Source organism: Chamaea fasciata, unplaced genomic scaffold, assembly GCF_029207755.1.
Source record: "Chamaea fasciata isolate MVZ Bird 193981 ecotype frontalis unplaced genomic scaffold, bChaFas1.0.hap1 SCAF_3, whole genome shotgun sequence".
Classification (NCBI taxonomy): Eukaryota; Metazoa; Chordata; class Aves; order Passeriformes; family Sylviidae; genus Chamaea; species Chamaea fasciata.
In genome coordinates, this window is record NW_027094088.1 from 45,320,568 (window position 1) to 45,338,578 (window position 18,011).

At 35.9% G+C, this 18,011-nt stretch overlaps 1 protein-coding gene across 2 annotated transcripts in view; it reads left to right on the top strand.

Moving 5' to 3' along the window:
* RYR2 (ryanodine receptor 2) overlaps window positions 1-18,011 on the top strand; it is a 376,644-nt gene that overhangs the window by 189,742 nt on the left and 168,891 nt on the right. For both annotated transcript variants that reach the window (XM_066178844.1, XM_066178845.1), the window contains 6 exons: window positions 890-1,073; window positions 1,741-1,876; window positions 4,647-4,742; window positions 10,196-10,314; window positions 10,707-10,840; window positions 14,424-14,665. In XM_066178844.1, the coding sequence (XP_066034941.1) occupies window positions 890-1,073; window positions 1,741-1,876; window positions 4,647-4,742; window positions 10,196-10,314; window positions 10,707-10,840; window positions 14,424-14,665 (911 nt within the window). The remainder of the gene's footprint in view (window positions 1-889; window positions 1,074-1,740; window positions 1,877-4,646; window positions 4,743-10,195; window positions 10,315-10,706; window positions 10,841-14,423; window positions 14,666-18,011) is intronic.

Consider the following 18,011-nt stretch of genomic DNA (forward strand, 5'->3'; position numbering starts at 1 on the left):
TACAGTGGAGATTTTTGTGGAGTGCACAGGGAGTCCAAGGCAGTGTTTAGCAGTTTAGTTTTGGCAGGATGTTACCTCAAAAAGAAAAAGCTGAATTGAAGAGGATGAAAATTATTCTTTTAAATAAATGCTCCAGTTCTTCCTCACAAAGCCAGTAGAAAAATTTCACTTTGGATAACATGCTAACAATAAAATTAAGTTTTAAAGATAACTTTTGTAGCTGTCCTGTTAAAACTTCGCATTATTTGCAAAGGGATTCAGCTGAGCAAGAGGCAGGTATAACATGGATGAGAACAGTCTGCCCTCCACTTCTAAGAGAATGTTCATAGACTTCAGCAAGGCCAAGCTTGAATTTGGTATCAGAGAAACAAAAGAGCTAATGAAGTGCTGAGACAGAGTGTGTAGAAGTGCTGCATCTTTCCACACTGAAAAGGGCTTAAAAAACAGGTTAGAGATGTGTTTGAGAGCCTCTGTGGGCAATCTGGGCCCTCCTCAGCACTGCAGGACTGCTCTCTTTACCTTGTGTCCATTTCAGTTTCATGATGCTTTGTACCAGTTTACAATAACTTCTCTTCATCTTTTGCTCTACCTCTGAAACTGCTACATCTGTAGGTAGGATATTAAAATGTGGTTTTTGGATTTTAAAAAAAAATTATGAGAAATAACATTTTTCATGCTTTCAGGTTTTATTTAGGAAGGGGTAGGTTGTTAAATGGAGAATTTAACATAAGAAAGATAACTTTTTTAAGATAAGAAAAATTTTTGAGAAGTTGCTGTCTGAAAATGAGCTTTGGCATCTAAACAAACTTTGCTTTTAAGGAAATGAAGAGTTTGAATGATAAAGTAAATTAACTTTCAGTTCTCAGGAGCTTATGCATGTTCTTTGCAGGGGCCTTGATTCTCTCAGCAAGAAAGTGAAGTCTTCCACCATTGATTTGCCTATTGAGTCAGTCAGTCTGAGCCTTCAGGACTTGATTGGCTACTTTCACCCCCCTGATGAACATTTGGAGCATGAAAATAAACAAAACAGGCTCCGGGCACTGAAGAATCGCCAGAACCTCTTCCAGGAAGAGGTACTTCTCTCAGTTTTGCTCCTGATTTTCCACTACAGTGTCTGCAAGTATTCTTTCACAGTGTCTGTAGTGTTGATGTCTAACATGGATTATGCTTGCAGTGGGTTTTTATCCTATAAGAGTCAAACTATTTGCTACATTCATAATCCCTCTAGATCTGCTGTTTTTCCTGCATACTTGAAGAAACACCTTTATGGCCTTACTTCTTTTTCCCTTTATGACCTTGTGCCTTGAACTCTACACATAATTTTCTCCTTATGTGTGAATCAATTTTTTCTGTTATAATCTCTTGATGTAGAAGGATGTTGTAGTTTACTAAGAAATCTTTAAGCATTTTGTTTAATATTATGTGTTATTTCCCTGGTTACAATAGTTGCCTATACTTTGTCAGATGCTTAAATGTTCTCCAGAATAAAATCTTGCCTTAAATTATGTTATTAATACTGTTTATTTTTGTTTTAATTTGATCATCCTAAATGGCAGATGTTTATTACCTCCGTCAAGGAAAATTTTCTGTTGGGATTCCTTGTTTTACTTCATGCATATATTCTTGTGTTTTGCATATCCTGTCCTTCTTGTTTTGTTTTCTTAGATTTCTGAAAATCTTTTATGTTTGCATCTAAAAATATTTTTTTTCCTCTGATGATATGAGCTTTTTGATTTTTAGGGTATGATCAACCTTGTACTTGAATGTATTGATCGCTTGAATGTATACAGCAGTGCAGCTCACTTTGCAGATGTAGCTGGGAAGGAAGCTGGAGAAGCATGGAAATCTATTCTGAATTCTTTGTATGAATTACTAGGTAAGACATATTATTGGATATATATTGGACATATTATTGGATATATTGGATTGTTTTAGCTCAAAATAGTGAAGGATAAAGAAGTATGTAACTGTTGTAGAACAGAAAAATTTCCACTGGTTCGAAACTTAGAATACAAATTAAGAAAGATTTTTGCGTTTGCAGTTATTTGATATATTAACAGTCAATTAAAGAAGTTATGTCAGGAATTATAAACATTTAAAAGTATCCACACTAGGTCCAGAGAGTTAACATCTCTATGAAATCAAATTATGACCTTTTGGGGTGTAGATGGTAGATGATGGAGTATAAAATTCTGTGGTCTGGTTATTCATAGATGTAGGGTAGAGTTGAATTTTTTTATTACAGTTTAGTTTATCTCTTATTATATTAAGCACAGTGCAGACTGGAGGAAGTAGTGTCTTGATTTCTAATTGGCAAGGCTAAAAAAATCCTTCTGAAGAAGAGTCTGTCTCTTCTGTACGAAGTATTGCTTCCATGGACTTGTAGTGATGAGAACAACATGAGAGGTTTTGTTGACTTTCCAGTCTCTGTGCCCCTCCTGCCCTCTGATGTTACTTCTCTAACTGCATTATCTTCTGGCAGCTAATGCTTAGGAAGTCTGGCTTTGATCTGGCTATGATGAATTTGTATGTTGCTCTGTTCTGAATAATGCTGGATCTGTACAGTAATTACGTGGATGACAAATGGATATTGCTTGCTCAGTCTCGCTTCAGCAAACAGTACTTTGTTTTTTGAGTCTGCACATAAATAAAAGTAAACTGTGATGCCAGAATTCATGTCCTTTGTCATGTCATTGACATTGTGTTGTATTTCACTGTGATGAGAATGAAGGCATTTATAGATTCTGAGACTGGATACTATCACATATAATCTTAGAATGGTTTGGGTCTTAAGAGACCTCTAAAGATCATCTAGTCTAGCCAGCCTGATTGCAAAGATACTTCCTGGTATTCAATCTAAGTCTGCTGTCATTCAATTTCAAATAATTGACGTACATCTACTAAAGCATCTGTCCTTTCTCTATTACAAATACATACATTCTCTGTGAACTTGTACTTGATCCTTTTGCATTACAAAAGAATGTGCAGGAGTATATGCAATGATGTGATGTTAATGTCTGACTGACCACATCATGGGTTTTATTTCTTTAAAGCTGAATGCTGCTGTTGTTCAGAGCAGTAGGCAATAAGAAAAGCAACTGTGGGATGTTATTTTTTGTTTTCAGTTTTAAGTGTCTGTGTGCCTCATTTACTGCACAGCTTTAACCAGTGAATACTAACCTTTCACAAACTTGTGCAGAGCAGCATTTCTGAAACCATCTGTGTCTCATTACCGTTAATGAAGTTAAATTTAGTGACATGTTGAGCACTGAAGTGTTACTGCCTTCATTTTATGTTCTTACCTGAAGCACAGGGAGATTGCATGGTTGCCTATGACCAATAAAAAAGTCACTGTCAGAAACAGGTGTTCCTTAGGGAACACACGGTTCTCGTTTGTGTGTTTTAACAAGGTGTGCTCCCTCTTATGATTCTCAGGTATTTTCAAATAATTGTGGTCATGATTAATCAAAGGTGTAAGATTTCTGGGTACATATTTTTTTCAGTTATATAATACAGCAAGAAAAATTGTTTTGTTTATTTGTTTTGCCATTAGGGTTTGATTTTCCTCATCAGAAAACTGGTGAGGAAACTGCCAGTTTACTGAACTGTCAGTGCTCCTACACTGCTCTTCCTCTTTGCAGATAGTTTCATATCCTGTTTATGTTGTAACTCTAAGTTTAACTTTTTATAAATAAAGCGGCATAAAAACATAGTTGCAAAACCATACTTGTTGTACAGTGAGTTTATGCAACAACAAAACAGAGATTTTAAGAGGCCATTGCCTCTTAGCAGGACCAACAGTCTCTGCTGCTGGATATAATCACAGAAACTTCAGGTTGAAATAATTTGTTGGCAGCACTGGAAAACAATCCTAAGAAAACCAGTTTGCCCTGTTCCACATACCAAACAGAAATCTTTGTGCCTCAGTCCTTTCTTGGAGTAGAGCAGATGCTTCTCTGAGAGTTTGTGTGTGTGCACATACCTGCAGATGCATGTAATCCAGGACAGGGCAAGCTTGTGGGTGCTTGCAGTGTTCAGGGAGATTTCAGTTCAGTTGTACCCACAGTGATTACTGAATCTACTTCACTCTTCAGCTTAAAGCATGAGGGTGAAACAGGTTCAAAGCAGTTACTTCCTCCCTACAACCTTGTCAAAAGTAGAGCAAACAGTTCCTAGACATCTATATTGTTTTACTTCCTGTTATTCTTGAACAAATGTATTGTAACAGTAGAAAAGAATTTGCATTCGCCACCCACATTGTTGACTTCAGACTTTGCTTTTGCAATGTTTTCTGTCATTACAAGAATACTGTTTTACAGAAACTTGTTTCTATAGTAGCAGCTGACTTTGGTGGTGTAAGTATGGGCTTCTTCATGTAGATCGTTTTGTAGGGATTGTTGAGATGATTGTAGAGCCAAAAAATTTCAAATTCCTTAAAGATCAATTTGATATTAAAGGTATTTCTTACGCTGAATTCTATGACTTATATTATTGAAATTTAAATCTAGAACATCATTAATAAACATTGAGACTCTCTCTTACTGGATTTTTCTGACAAGAGAAGACAGGAATTATTTAAATTTGAATGCACTTATAACTGTGATTTAATTTCTCTCTCATGCGTGCTCTCTCTCTTTTCCCTATAGCGGCGCTGATTCGAGGAAATCGTAAAAACTGTGCTCAGTTTTCTGGGTCTCTTGATTGGTTGATCAGCAGATTAGAAAGACTGGAAGCCTCTTCTGGTATGCTTTTTAGTATTTTTATTTCCTTATTTGACCAGTTCGAAGTTCTTTAAAGTTGGTGATATACTTCTTCAGCTGAATTATAATGAAGTTCTTATTATGAGAGAATAAATTATGTTAATAAAGTGAGATTTATATTTGTAGAATTTTTTACATACGAGTTTCAGTTGACTTCTACTTTAAGTTCTAGTAGTCCTGCCTTTTCCTTGACCAATTGAATGTAGTGTTATCTTTTAATTCAGACAAACAAAGCATCTGATAATATAGATGTTTAATAGTGTAAGCTGTATTAAGTTGTTTTCTAAGTAATGCTGGTATCTTCCCTTTTCTTTGTAAGTCTGCATGTTTTTCAGGATTTGCATCAAACTAAATATAACAAAAGTCATATGGAATGGGTATAATTTGGTCTGCCTAACAGTGCTTACCTGTGTAATACATATACATTTCCTTTTGAATCACCTCTTTTGCTTCTGAGGTGTAAATTTCTATTTAAAGTTAACAAGAAGTGTTTTTCAGTAGCAGTTGAGACTGTTTTGCTTTAAATACAATACTTTTTACATTTTGTTTGGAAGATGGCCTCTTGAGAGTCTTTCAAGACTTCTTTTTTGTAATAATGCTACAGTAAGTTCAAAGGGCAGAAAGATTTGTAGTCAAACCAGTGGGAAATAAATTTACAATAACAATGTTACATACCTCTCCAGTTACATATTTGTAACTTATTCCCATCATCTTCTTGGTTTAGTGTCATGTGTAATTCCATGAACTGGAAGGAACATAATGATTGATTAAAGAGTTGTCCTCAGGAACTGAAATTGCATTTCTCATATGATTCTTTCCACTCCTCCATCATACGTCTGCCAGTGAGATTGATGGTGTGCTCAGGAGTCTTTGAAATATTAAGGCCAGGAGGGAAGTATGTCCCCCATTGCAAAAGTTCTTTGTTTTATGTTAGACTGGTAAACGTTTAAAAAAAAAAAAAAAGTTACAGGCATAGCACAGCCTTTTACGGTGGCATTTATAAATAAGAAATACCCAGATATTGCTGAGTATTCCATGTAGTTCCACGAATTGTCTCAGTGCCGTTCACCATTTGGCATACATTATTAAATTTTTTTACCTCGGTTATATTCAATGGATCAGAAGCAGCTGTGAGAACAGATGTGTCCTATAGTAAACAAGGTGTTTGTGTTCCCCTCAGCCTTGTCATTAAACATTCGTGGGTGTTTTGTTTATTTGCCATAAATCTGTTCCTGAGATGAACTGACCAACAACATGGGAAAATACTGTCAAAAGTCGGTGGCAGGAGTGTCCTCCCTCTCAGAGCTGAGGGTAAACTGACATGGCATTCACAAGCTGACTGACAAGATCTGCAGCGGTTGATTGCACTTGTAAAGAGCAGTTACACACTGATGCTTCTCCTCTTGAAGATTTTTCCCTTTGTCAGCTCTTGGGACAAGCAGAGTTTAAAAGTCAGTGAATCTTGGGGCTGAGACTGGTATAGAGACTTGGAAGCATTTGCTCATGTGAGCATCTCCAGGCAGCAATATTTTATGGAAGTGCTTTTGCAGTTTTGTTTAGTATTAGTTGCAGAACTATGGCCTTAGGGCAGGGGATCTGTTTTACTATAGGATTACTTCCTACTTCTGGGATGCACCTGATCTGTTTTAGGCTGATATGTTTATGCTCTGAATGCTTGAGCAGCTCAAGAGGTGAGGCAACAGGAACATGGGAGTTTTTGCCTGTATCACTCTTTTAGTTCTCAGCTGGTGCCTCAGACAGATGGCTGCTTACAGCTCGGGTGTCTCGTTAGGGGTTTGCAGATCATCCTGTCATTGCAGCTGGTACACCAGGGTTGGTGATCCTAACTAAATAGATGCCGTAACTGAATGTAATTTGTGTTGGTTTACATTATTATTTGGGGAACCTGCTCTGTAGATGCTGTGATATCTTTGCTCTATTGAGCATTTGAGTAACTGAATTTGAACTGAAACAAGCATTTGAAAAATCTCAAAATCTTAAGTTAAATTATTTTTCCACTGTGCTCCACCTTTAGTGTGACAGCATTAATTTATGGAGAATGATCTCACAATTATGCATTTGCCTCGCATTTGATTGCAAACTGCTTAATTTCAATGTATATCGCAAGATCTTAGTGGTGAAACTGTTTCCTAAAAGACCTAATTTTACACGTGAAACTCTCAGGGTAATGGCTTTCAGAAATAATGCAGAACTTTTTGCTCAGCTTTTGGAGGTTCAAGATGAAATTTCTTACGACAAGCTCTAAAAATGCTGTTATATGGTTTCTATTATGTACGTATATATTTTTAAATTTTAATTTCAAACCAAAAATATTTGAAAATGAAAAACTTAATTTTTTATAACGGTAAGTAAGGTATGAGATGCCTTCTGTAAACTGCAGAGTATTCTGACACTAGTTGCTCTGGGTAGTGAACCTCCTGACATGCTGCAAGAACTCTGAATGTATTAATATTTGCAATACTCATTTGTTCTGAGTTTTCTGCTGGGAACTGGGCCACTTGTACTCCATCCCCGTGTGTATTGGTAACATTACTTCCATATTGCCTCCAAAACTGATTTTATAATAAAGACTTTTCCTGGTTTAGAGGGAGTCAGTTATAACAGATGCTAATTAGGCTGTGCTTTAGCTATCTTGAGTGGCACAGTAGGTTTAGCTTTTAGTATGTAAATGTAATTTTGTGATTTTATGTGGGATGGTTGCTTGCTAGATTTTAAGCTTTATTTGGCTTGATGGGCTGAGGATATTCACTGTTTTAATTTACCATGGTAGATCGTCAATAGGGATAAATACTGGCTAATATTAAACCTTTAAACTAAGAATACTTGGATACATTCATTCATATAAAATAATTTTTTCCTAAGGTAAGGTGTTTATGAGGAAGAAACACCATGTTCTGTTAATCACATCAAAATTAAGTTCACCTTCAATGTTAAAGTTGTCAGTTACATCTCCTGCATGTGTTTTCTCGAATGTATTGCAATAAAGATTTGATGCTACCAACTATTATGTATAAAATTCCCGTTTTCACTTTTTTCTTCTCCTGGAACTAAAAGTGTTATGAAAACAGAATGAAGGCATTAAATATATAAATAGCAACTGTGAATTGATTGTACAAATTAGATCAGAAATTGATTCATTTCCCAAGCTTCACTGAAGCAAAAGGAGGAAAATTATTTTCTGTCCAAGTAGAAATATGTCTGAGAGTAGACCATATTAGAAGTGAGATATCACAGAGCTGCAATGCAAATGCTTCGGCTGTCTCTTCAATCCATAAATTAAGATAATATTAGTTTTTCACTGTGAAATATATTCCAGATGGGATTAACTAGCCCTACTGTAATTTTAAAGGCATTAAAACATAGGTAAAAAAAATAGAATACAAGAAGTTAGTTTTCTAGTGTTGAGGAATACATTCAGTGCAGGAAATGCCTGCTTGCAGCCTGCAGTTGAGCTGCTGGTTGAGCTCTGGGTGAGATGAGAAGCCTTGAAATGCTAACTCTTAGCATAACAAAAGTCCCAGGAACCTGTGGCCCAGGTAGTGATACTCAGAGACATGGCAGGAGTCAAAGGCGCCCCAGATTCCACATGCTTAGATGGTAAAGGTATAAAAGCCCAGGTGCTCACAGATAGTTCTGAGTTGAAAGGTGCCATAAAGATTCACTGAGTCCAGCTCTTAAGTAAATGGTCTGTACAGGGATTGAACCCACAGATTTGGTGTTATTAGTACCATGCTCCAAGCAGCTGAGATAATCTCAGGTTCCTGTGTTGGGGATCAGTCCTTGGTAGCACTCAGGTTGAGTTATTCTGTTAGTCGTTGCACCACAGTGAAATTATTTTAAGGGCTGGGACATCTGAGACTCTGCTATGAGAAACTTGGGGTCAAGCTGGGAGGAAACCTAGTCTGGCTGGCAAGTGTGGGTTTTGAAGCTCTAAAGGGTCCATGGTCCAAGCTCAGATTTTGCAAGAGTGATGGCCTAGTTCCTAGCAGAAAACTCAGAACAAATGAGTATTTCAGGTATTAGTACATTCAGAGTTCTTGCAGCATATCAGGAGGTTTACTACCCAGGGCAACTAGTGTCCGAATAGAGTGGCTCCTGAATGGTTGGACAGGGAAGTTTCTTTAACATGAATATCTTCCAAGTAAAGGTTTTTGGAACCAAATAATACCAGGTTTTGAGGATTTTTTTTTTTAAGTGCATGAATTTTATTCTTGTATTCCACTGTATGACATTAGAGGAGTCAACATATTGTCCTGAAAATAAATGCTTCCCTTCATCTGTTAGTCATTAAGAAAATTTTCACTCTCCTTACCATGACCTCTGCATATCATACTGTTTAATTGTGTTAGATTCAAATGCCTACTGCTTCACTGCCCTGAGAAACTCCAATGGAATTGGAACAAGGCTAGTTGTCTTTAATGTAGATAATCTAAAAGTGAATAAGTCCAAATAGACACAGCACACTTGTATGGGATATTTTCTGAAACACAGGGAACAAAACATATTTGGTAATTAGCATTCAGATGCCATAGTAATTCAAGAAGGTGCTGGGACAGCTGGATCTAATTGATAAAATGCATTTAATATTGAATGTTTACATCTTCAAAATATTTTTATTTCTGTTATTGAAAATGTTAAGACTAAAAATGAACGCTGTGTACTATTTTTAGACAAAAGGTTATGACTCTCCCTACAGAAAATTCCAAGGATATGGTTGCCACACTTAGGTGGTGTCACTTAGTGTTGGATTACTATACATACTGGTAAAGTATGTTTCAGTGCTACAATGAGAGATGGCAAACCTCCAGTTACCATGTTTTGAATGTAATGATTTCTGTGCATTCCCAGATCACTGTGACACACAAAGTTATTGATCATGTTCTAGATTACCCGTTTAGATTAAGGATCCTTTTGTAGCACCTTTTTAACCTCCCCAGCTGCTTTTACCATGGTCAGTGACCCCTGACCTCGTCTAGTGGGCAGGCTGGGTGGACTGTGCTACTGCTATGTAGCTACAGAGCATCTGCTCTTTTAGCAGGTTTTCATGACTCTTGGGTTTTGTCCTTTTTAACAATATTGTTAGTGTCAGTATTCATAGAATGGTAGAATCATGGAAGTGCACATCTATGTAACACAGTTCATACCACTGCCAAATTCAGGTTTAGTATGTTCTTTTGTTTATAATTAAGGCTTCTTGTGCTTAGACCTTCAGGACTAGAGAATCACTTTGGAAGTTCACCTCTAGCTCATTATCTATCTGCATTTTCTGTTTACATATGCATGATTTTGTCTACTGCTGCTTGGGTTTGTTTGTCATATACAATGATTTTTGAAACTGTTTCATGATTATGAGCTATTGTGTACAGTTATGATTTTATATGCACTTCAATGAAATAATTCTTTTTTCCTCCCAGGAATTCTAGAAGTTTTACACTGTGTGTTGGTAGAAAGCCCAGAGGCTCTGAACATTATTAAGGAAGGACATATTAAATCAATCATCTGCCTTTTGGACAAGCATGGAAGAAACCATAAGGTAGATAAAGACTAAACAATTATATTTAGATGAACAAAGCAAGCTCATTCTACTGTGTGGAAGTTAATTTCAGATACTTTAATCCTGTTTTGATAATGAGGAATGAAACGTATCCTGGAATATATTATGGGCAGTTTGAGGAAGCAAAGAGAAATATTACCTTCTCTTTGGCAAAAACATTGATGCATAACAATTCATGAGGGAAGTGGGAAGAATGTTTTAATGTTATGAGAATTTCAGAATTGTTCTAAAATAAAACCACTGTGTTGGATGAATTACATACCATTACATGTCTTCCAGTAACAAGATATAGAGCATTATATTGCCTGAAGTAATTAACCATTATAATAAAAAAGTATTTAAGATTAAAGGAATCTTTTTTTTTTTTTCAGGTTTTGGATGTTTTGTGTTCTCTCTGTGTTTGTCATGGAGTAGCTGTGCGGTCTAATCAACATCTAATCTGTGATAATCTCCTGCCAGGAAGAGATCTGCTCTTACAGACACGCCTTGTCAACCATGTGAGCAGGTACAAAGAAAAAGAAAAAAATCTCTATGTATGAACAAAGCGAAAAAAACCCAACTTATGCTTAAAAGAAATAGTCAGTACAGAAAAATCTTTTACTTCCAAAACTTTTGTTATGATATTTTATTCTTACTAGGATTTTAAATTCCCTTTGCTGTAGTGATTAAATTTGAAACTTGTGTCAGAGAGAGCTGTCACAAGCTATAGCTGCCCTAAACTGTTTTAAGTCTGCAAAGCTGTAGTCTCTTCTAAAGATTATGGTCTAGATCTAACAGTGCATTCAAGTATTGCCAACTTAATGTCCTGTGATTGCCTTTATATTTATGATCTTGTGAGGATTTCCTAGTCACCTTTAGTCAAAATTTAGAATTTAGTGCTGAACACTTTCAACACTACCTAGAATATTTAGAGTGCCTTCATCCTTCCTTCTACTGACAGCATTTTAGAAGCTACTTTCAAGCACACATTAAAACCAGATGAAGCTAGTACCATCTTAAATTGATAAAGTATCCTTTACAAGTATTGTTAAGTAAATGTTTTTCCAGAGTTTTAATTGATGCTGAGGCCAAAGAATATGGCTTTGCGTGAAGATCTGTGGGATCTTCTGTTTCAAACTTGTTTATTTTTGAAAGTCAATCATTGATTGAGAATGAAAATGAAACACAGAAATGGTACTTATAGTTCAGGGTTCATAGGATTTATTAGATGCTGAAAAACATAAAAGACCCACACTGTATATTATAGGAAGGCTATTAAAAGCTAAAGGATCTGGGGAACTTACTGTCTCTTTTAACTTGGCATTGGTGAGGCCACACCTGGAATACTGTGTTCAGTTTTGGGCCTCTCACTACGAGGAGGACGTTGAGGTCCTGGAGTGTGTCCAGAGAATGGCAATGGAGCTGGTAAAGGCTCTGGAGCACAAGTCTTATGAAGAGTATCTGAGGAAGCTGGTTTGTTTACTCTGGAGAAAAGTAGGCTCAGGAGAGACCTTATCACTCTCTACAACTCCCTGAAAGGAGGTTGTAGCCAGCTGGTGGTTGGCCTCTTCTCCCAAGCAACCAGTGACAGGTCAAGAGGACATAGCCTCAGACTGTACCAGGAGAGGTTCAGATTGGACATCAGGAAGAATTTTTTCATGGAAAGAGTGGTTAAGCATTGGAACAGGCTGCCGAGCAAAGCGGTGGAGCCATCATCCCTGGAAGTGTTCAAGAAATGACAGGACATGGCACTTAGTTTTGTGGTTTAGTTTTCATGAAGATAGTTGATCAAAGGGTTGGACTTGATGATCATGGAGGTCTTTCCTAGCCTCAATGATTCTCCAGTTCATGATTGAGCTTCTGGGATGACTTTGGATCTTATACAAGGAACATAGACTTGTCTTTCCCAAATAAGGTGGTGGAAAAAGCAAATTAGTTATACCATATTTTTGCCTTGCATTAGGAAGCTGTGAATGAGAAGATTCTTATTCTTGAAGTTATAAGAAAAAAATTATTTTTTCAAAAGTCAGTAAGACCAAGGAATCACTAAAGAAATTTAGTGTTAAACTAAGACATGTATACCTTGATCCAAAAATATTTTGCAAAAAAAACTTTCTAAGGTATTACTGGAACTTTCTAAGATATTGCTTTTTAATGTACTTATTCAGGGAACTGGAAAACTCTATTCACAAACCTCTTTTGAACAAGAAGAATTCAGCTGATTGGGTTGATTAAATTTTGAAGTCTGGACAAAAGCATAATAAGGTGCTTCTGTGTTCAGGCAGAAAAAATTCAGTTGGTGATCTTGCTAATAATTTAAAAATAATATAAATTTTCTGGAAGATAGCTTTTGTCAAACACATTTTGTTTTAAAGGACATTAAATTTTTGACTTGGAACAATGTCAATAGTATCTATACTTAAACATTTGGCAAAAGACAACCCGTATGCTTTTAGAAGGAAAGCTTATTGGTCTTATCTGATAAAACTTGCTGTTTTATAAGCAACCAGATCAGTAAAGTCTGCTTTTACACTGACTTGTATTTATCCACCCATACCAGCCCTTCTGCCTCCCCCTGCATTCTCTTTATCAGAAACCACACTGGGACTAGCTTAGAGCTACACTTTTGTTGATTAGTCAGCCTGAATGGAGAAAGAAAATATTTATACAAGTAATAACCCAATCTAGTAGAGGAATATGAAGACTACATACAGTCAGTCTAGAAGTTTAAAAGATTTTTTGCAATATGGGTAACCAACCATTGAAGAAATATAGCTAGTTCTGTGCTCTACGGCTTTAATTTAAGGTTGAATGTCTTTCGTAGTACAAAGCTGACACAGAAATGACTGTCTGGAGACAGATTTTTTTGGGATGAGAGTCTATATTCAATATTATCCACAAAATCAAATTAGAAAAGCATAGGTTTTTTTCCTTTTTTTTTCCCCATCATGACCTTTAGATATGACTCTACATATTGCTCTTCGGCTGGATACTAAATAAGCACAGTAGTAGCTTGCCTTTTGTAAGTAGTCTTGTGAAGTACTGTAAAACTAGTAGCAGTAGTAGCATCACACTGATATTAAGGATTTCTCCAACTACTGCAAATTACTGAGTTTTATGTAGGACTTGGAACAAAGAAGGAAGAGGTACAAGAGAATTTTGAAATAGAATGACTCTCACTTTTGTATATTTTTAAATGTTATTCTCTTGAATGGATAATCAGTGTTACAGAATGCAGTTTACTATGTAAAATCAAACCTGTAGTGTGTACTTACTACCCTTATGTTGGTAAGTGGTGAATAGCTGTGATTTTTTTTGCAGTATTTAGCATCTACTAATTGTTCAAACACATAAACCAATTACTGTTGGCATCTGAGTGAGAATACTGTCTCAGTTACTGAAGCAAACATTTTTTTTTACGTAAAATGTATAGACCATTTTTCACCAGAATAAATGAATGAATAAATAACTAAATATACTGCCTTCTGGGAGCTGAAGTCTGAGATGTTGCCTAGAGGGTGCCTCTACTTGTCCAGAGCACAGATTGCTATCCATCATTACTCTTCTCATGGGAGCATAAATGGCCCAGCAAGCTGAAACCTGGATAGACTCAGGAACAACTATAAAGCTTTGGGAGTGGAAGGGAAAACTATCAGAGCGTTTCCCATTTTCACCCATTTTTCCAGTTAGAGGAACAGGTGCAGCCAGGAGCCACATGGAAAAGCCAAAGGGTAATGGGTACAAGTATCTCCTGGGGAGATTCTGACTGGAGAAAAGAGTAACACTTTTCATTATGAGAAGAATCAGTCGTTGGAATAATCTTGCTGGGGAAATGGTGGATTACCCAATATTGGACACTTACAAGATTCAGCAGGACAGTGTGCTGGGCCATCTTGTCCTGACTGTGCTTTTGTCAAGGGAGGTTGCACTAGATGATTCTTGCAGTCTTTACCAGCCTGGTAATCTATGTGATTCCATGAAGTAAAATTACTTCAGTTATTTTAATCACACAAAACAAGCTTGAAATTTGAGTCAATGAAAAGTATGCAGCAGTTAATCTTGTCCTTGAGATAAGATTTTAGTAACTATTTTTATTCTTTCTGTTTAAGCATGCGACCCAACATCTTCTTGGGGATTAGTGAGGGCTCAGCCCAATACAGAAAATGGTACTATGAACTGATGGTGGACCATCTAGAGCCCTTTGTGACTGCAGAATCAACTCATCTACGAGTGGGCTGGGCTTCAACAGAAGGCTACTCACCCTACCCAGGGGGAGGAGCGGAATGGGGAGGAAATGGTGTTGGTGATGACTTATATTCCTATGGCTTTGACGGTCTGCATCTGTGGTCAGGTATTCTGTTGGATATTTTGTGGTTGTTGTGGGTTTTTTTGTTTGTTTGTTTTTGTTTAAAAATTATAGTTGTGTTTGCAATCCCAGTGAATTTGGTTTAAACAGCAGCAAAGTGAACTAAATTTTTTCAGCTGTCACGGAACATACAGAAACAGTGCCCTGTATCAGGATATGATTTAAATTGTCATTGTGCATTGAAAAAAAATGGTTTATATGAAGTGATGAAGGTAGACTAATAATTACGTTTCAGCCTGAGATTTTGGGGGTTGGGTGATAGGGAGACTGTATGTTCATGGTGACTATGAAAATTTTATTTAAAAACTTCAAAGCTGCAAAAATTGAAGTACAAAAGCCATCTGGATTTGAAATTCCTATGTGGTAGTGTAAGAAAAGTCTGAGAGATTTAAGTAACAGGACTCTTCATTTTTGATTTTTGGTTTAATTTTTCCAGCCAGTATTTTATTATGGGTCTTTAGAAGTTCAGAGATACTTTAGAGGTGAAGAAGATTTTTAAATATGTTATTTGCCAAACATTTAAAACAAGATACTTTTAATGTAGTGATGTTTTATTTGCATACATTAAGACTGGTTATTGCAAGACTTGTAGAATCACATTTCTAGTTTGCATATAATGTATTTGCTCAGGTATTCATGTTTAAAATCTTTTTGGTTTACTTTGGATCTCTTTGTTAATAGTAATTTATGCATGAAGATTCTAGTGTTAGAGAAAGCTGTACTCAGTTTCTAAAGCATTTTTATTTACTCTTGATTCCACAAATGCCTTATTCTCTCTTCAAATTGGGTTAGCTCAACAAAATTAGAATAATGATAGCTTGTTCCCTTTTTCTTAATCTTTTTCACAAGTTTTAATTTTTGCAAAAAGATTCCCAGATATCATTTAGAATGTATAGTCCTACAGTTGGACAGTCCTGAACTTCTTGTAAGGAGATGTTACTATGATTTCACCTTGCTGAGAAAATTAGTTTTTCTTTTGACTTTTGAGAGGTTGTTGGGCAGTGGTGAACTAGAGAACTGCCTGGAAACTGGGAAAGGCTCATTGGATTGGCAGTTCTTTCCAGTATAAAGATATGAACAGCTTTTCTAAAGCACCTTAGCAGACAGGAGAGATAATTTAGTGAGTCAGCTGCATCATCCAAAGTTTTTGCAGTTTTGAGGTATAGTGGCTTGATACTTGAAAAAGAATAGAGTTTTACATTCCAAAAGAACTTTCCAATCAAAATAGCAATGAATTTTATTAATAAATAATAGCATATCAACTGGAGTGGCATCTTAGGAAAGAAGCTTCTACTTAGTCTCTCATGTATAGTGAGAATTACTTTGGAGCAATGATGCATAATTAATGGTATCATTACAAGTATCGTGACTAAGTTGGGCAGAAGAAGCATTATTACAGAAAAACCAGAAAATAATGAGCTAACCAAGATAGCTTTTGTACTTAAGGTCACTTTCAGAGAGGAAACAAAAGTTTACTGACAATCAAAATTATTTTTCTACCCACTGCAAACTTTTCAGTCAGAAATGTAACAACAGAAAAAATGAACAGTTGTTTGTGGTTCTAAAGTCAGCAATCCTGCCAAAAAAGAAAAAAAGTCAGACCACATTTGTATCTGCTAATTTTTCTATCTGTTGTGGATGCAGCTGGCAGATTTGAAAAGATTTTTGTCTTCTTTCTTCACTGATACTATTGTGTAACACATACATACTTCTCAAACATGGAAGAACTTTAAGTTGTTGCATATTGAAAATCATGGCCTTTGCTTCCACAATCTCAGGCTGCATCTTGATAAGTCTCTGCAATGGCATTTTAAGAATAACCTCCTTAATATGAAACATTTACTGTATTAATGAATATCAACAACAATTTCTGCCCTCATGTTTCTTTTCTGGACAAAGCCTATTTGAGAATCACATATAATTTACATTTGGTTCTTCAGTCCTGAAATGACCTATTGTGAAGTGGAACTCATAGATCCTTAAAACCTAGGGCCAGAAAAGGCATTTAGATCATTTAATCCACTGTGTAGTCATCAATGACCAATACATATTTCTGTTAGCAGTCAGCCCTGCATTGATCTCCATAACCTATATTTGCCTATATTTTAGTGTCTAAAAAGGCATCTGATTTCAAGTGGTATTCTTTAAGTGGATGAAATATCCATTCTTCATTGGTAGCTCTTTTAGAGTTTAGTTATCCCTGCCATTAAGTAATTGTCCCTTTCCATGATTTATTTTATGCTCTCAGCTGTGGTATTTTCATCTGGCAGTATCACAAAGTCATTTTTCATTTACAGAGTTTTGGAAGTGCTGGTGTTTTATTTTTCCTCAGGGGTCGGGGAGATATGTGCATAAAAATTCACTTTTCAGAAAAAATTACTGAGATTTTATTATTTTTGCTTCTGTTAAAACCGTATGTCATCAGCCTCTTCGTGGAGATGTAGTGCTAGTTAAGTCTTTCATGTTTACGAAAGTTGGACACCTTAGTTACAAAGTTAGTACTCTGTTCTTAGTATGCATTGTGAAGTCTCTTGCAGACAGTGCGTAAGTTATTTTTGGAAAACATGTGTAGACATGTTTTCAAACAGCTTCCATGGTTTTCCAAAAATTTTGTACTGTAGATAGCAGTAAATTTCAGACGCAATCACTTTCTTATATTTGAATTCTGTAGCTTGTTTCTCTTGGGAAGCAGGTGTGCTTGTGTAAATAGAATTTGGTGTAAGATAGAATAATCCTTTAGAATTCATAAAAACTGATTAAAAATATATATATTACTGAATATATATGCCTTAAAAGCGCAGCTATTTTCGTTTATAATGAAAAATGCTGGTTTACAGTTTAATTCTGAAACTGAATTTCATCATCTCATGTAAATTTGGATGAGTACCATGATGTGGCCATTAACAGGGAGTATCTAATTTTCTGCAAATAATTCAAAGTGAGATAGTTTTTTTTGTCTAAATAATGAAGCATTCTTTAGAAAAGTATACTAGGTTTCTTATTAGGTACTAATGGCTGTTTTCAGTTTGCACTTCTGTAATGTAGGGAATAAAACAGTTTTCTCGGTTTTGACTCTTTATATGGATATCAGTAATTATTCTCACATTAAATGTAATTGAGTTTTATTACTTATGATTGAAATAGCTGTGTTTGTGTGACTGTATGCTGCTATTCACCATATTGCAAGCTTAAAATCAGGTCATGGATGTCATAGGTTAGATATTTGTGTATTAATGTGTTTGTGCTCTATAATGATGTTTTTCTCCTTTTTAAGCTGCTTTGAAAACCAGTGTGGTTTTCATAACTTTCACTAAATGTGTCTCTATTACTT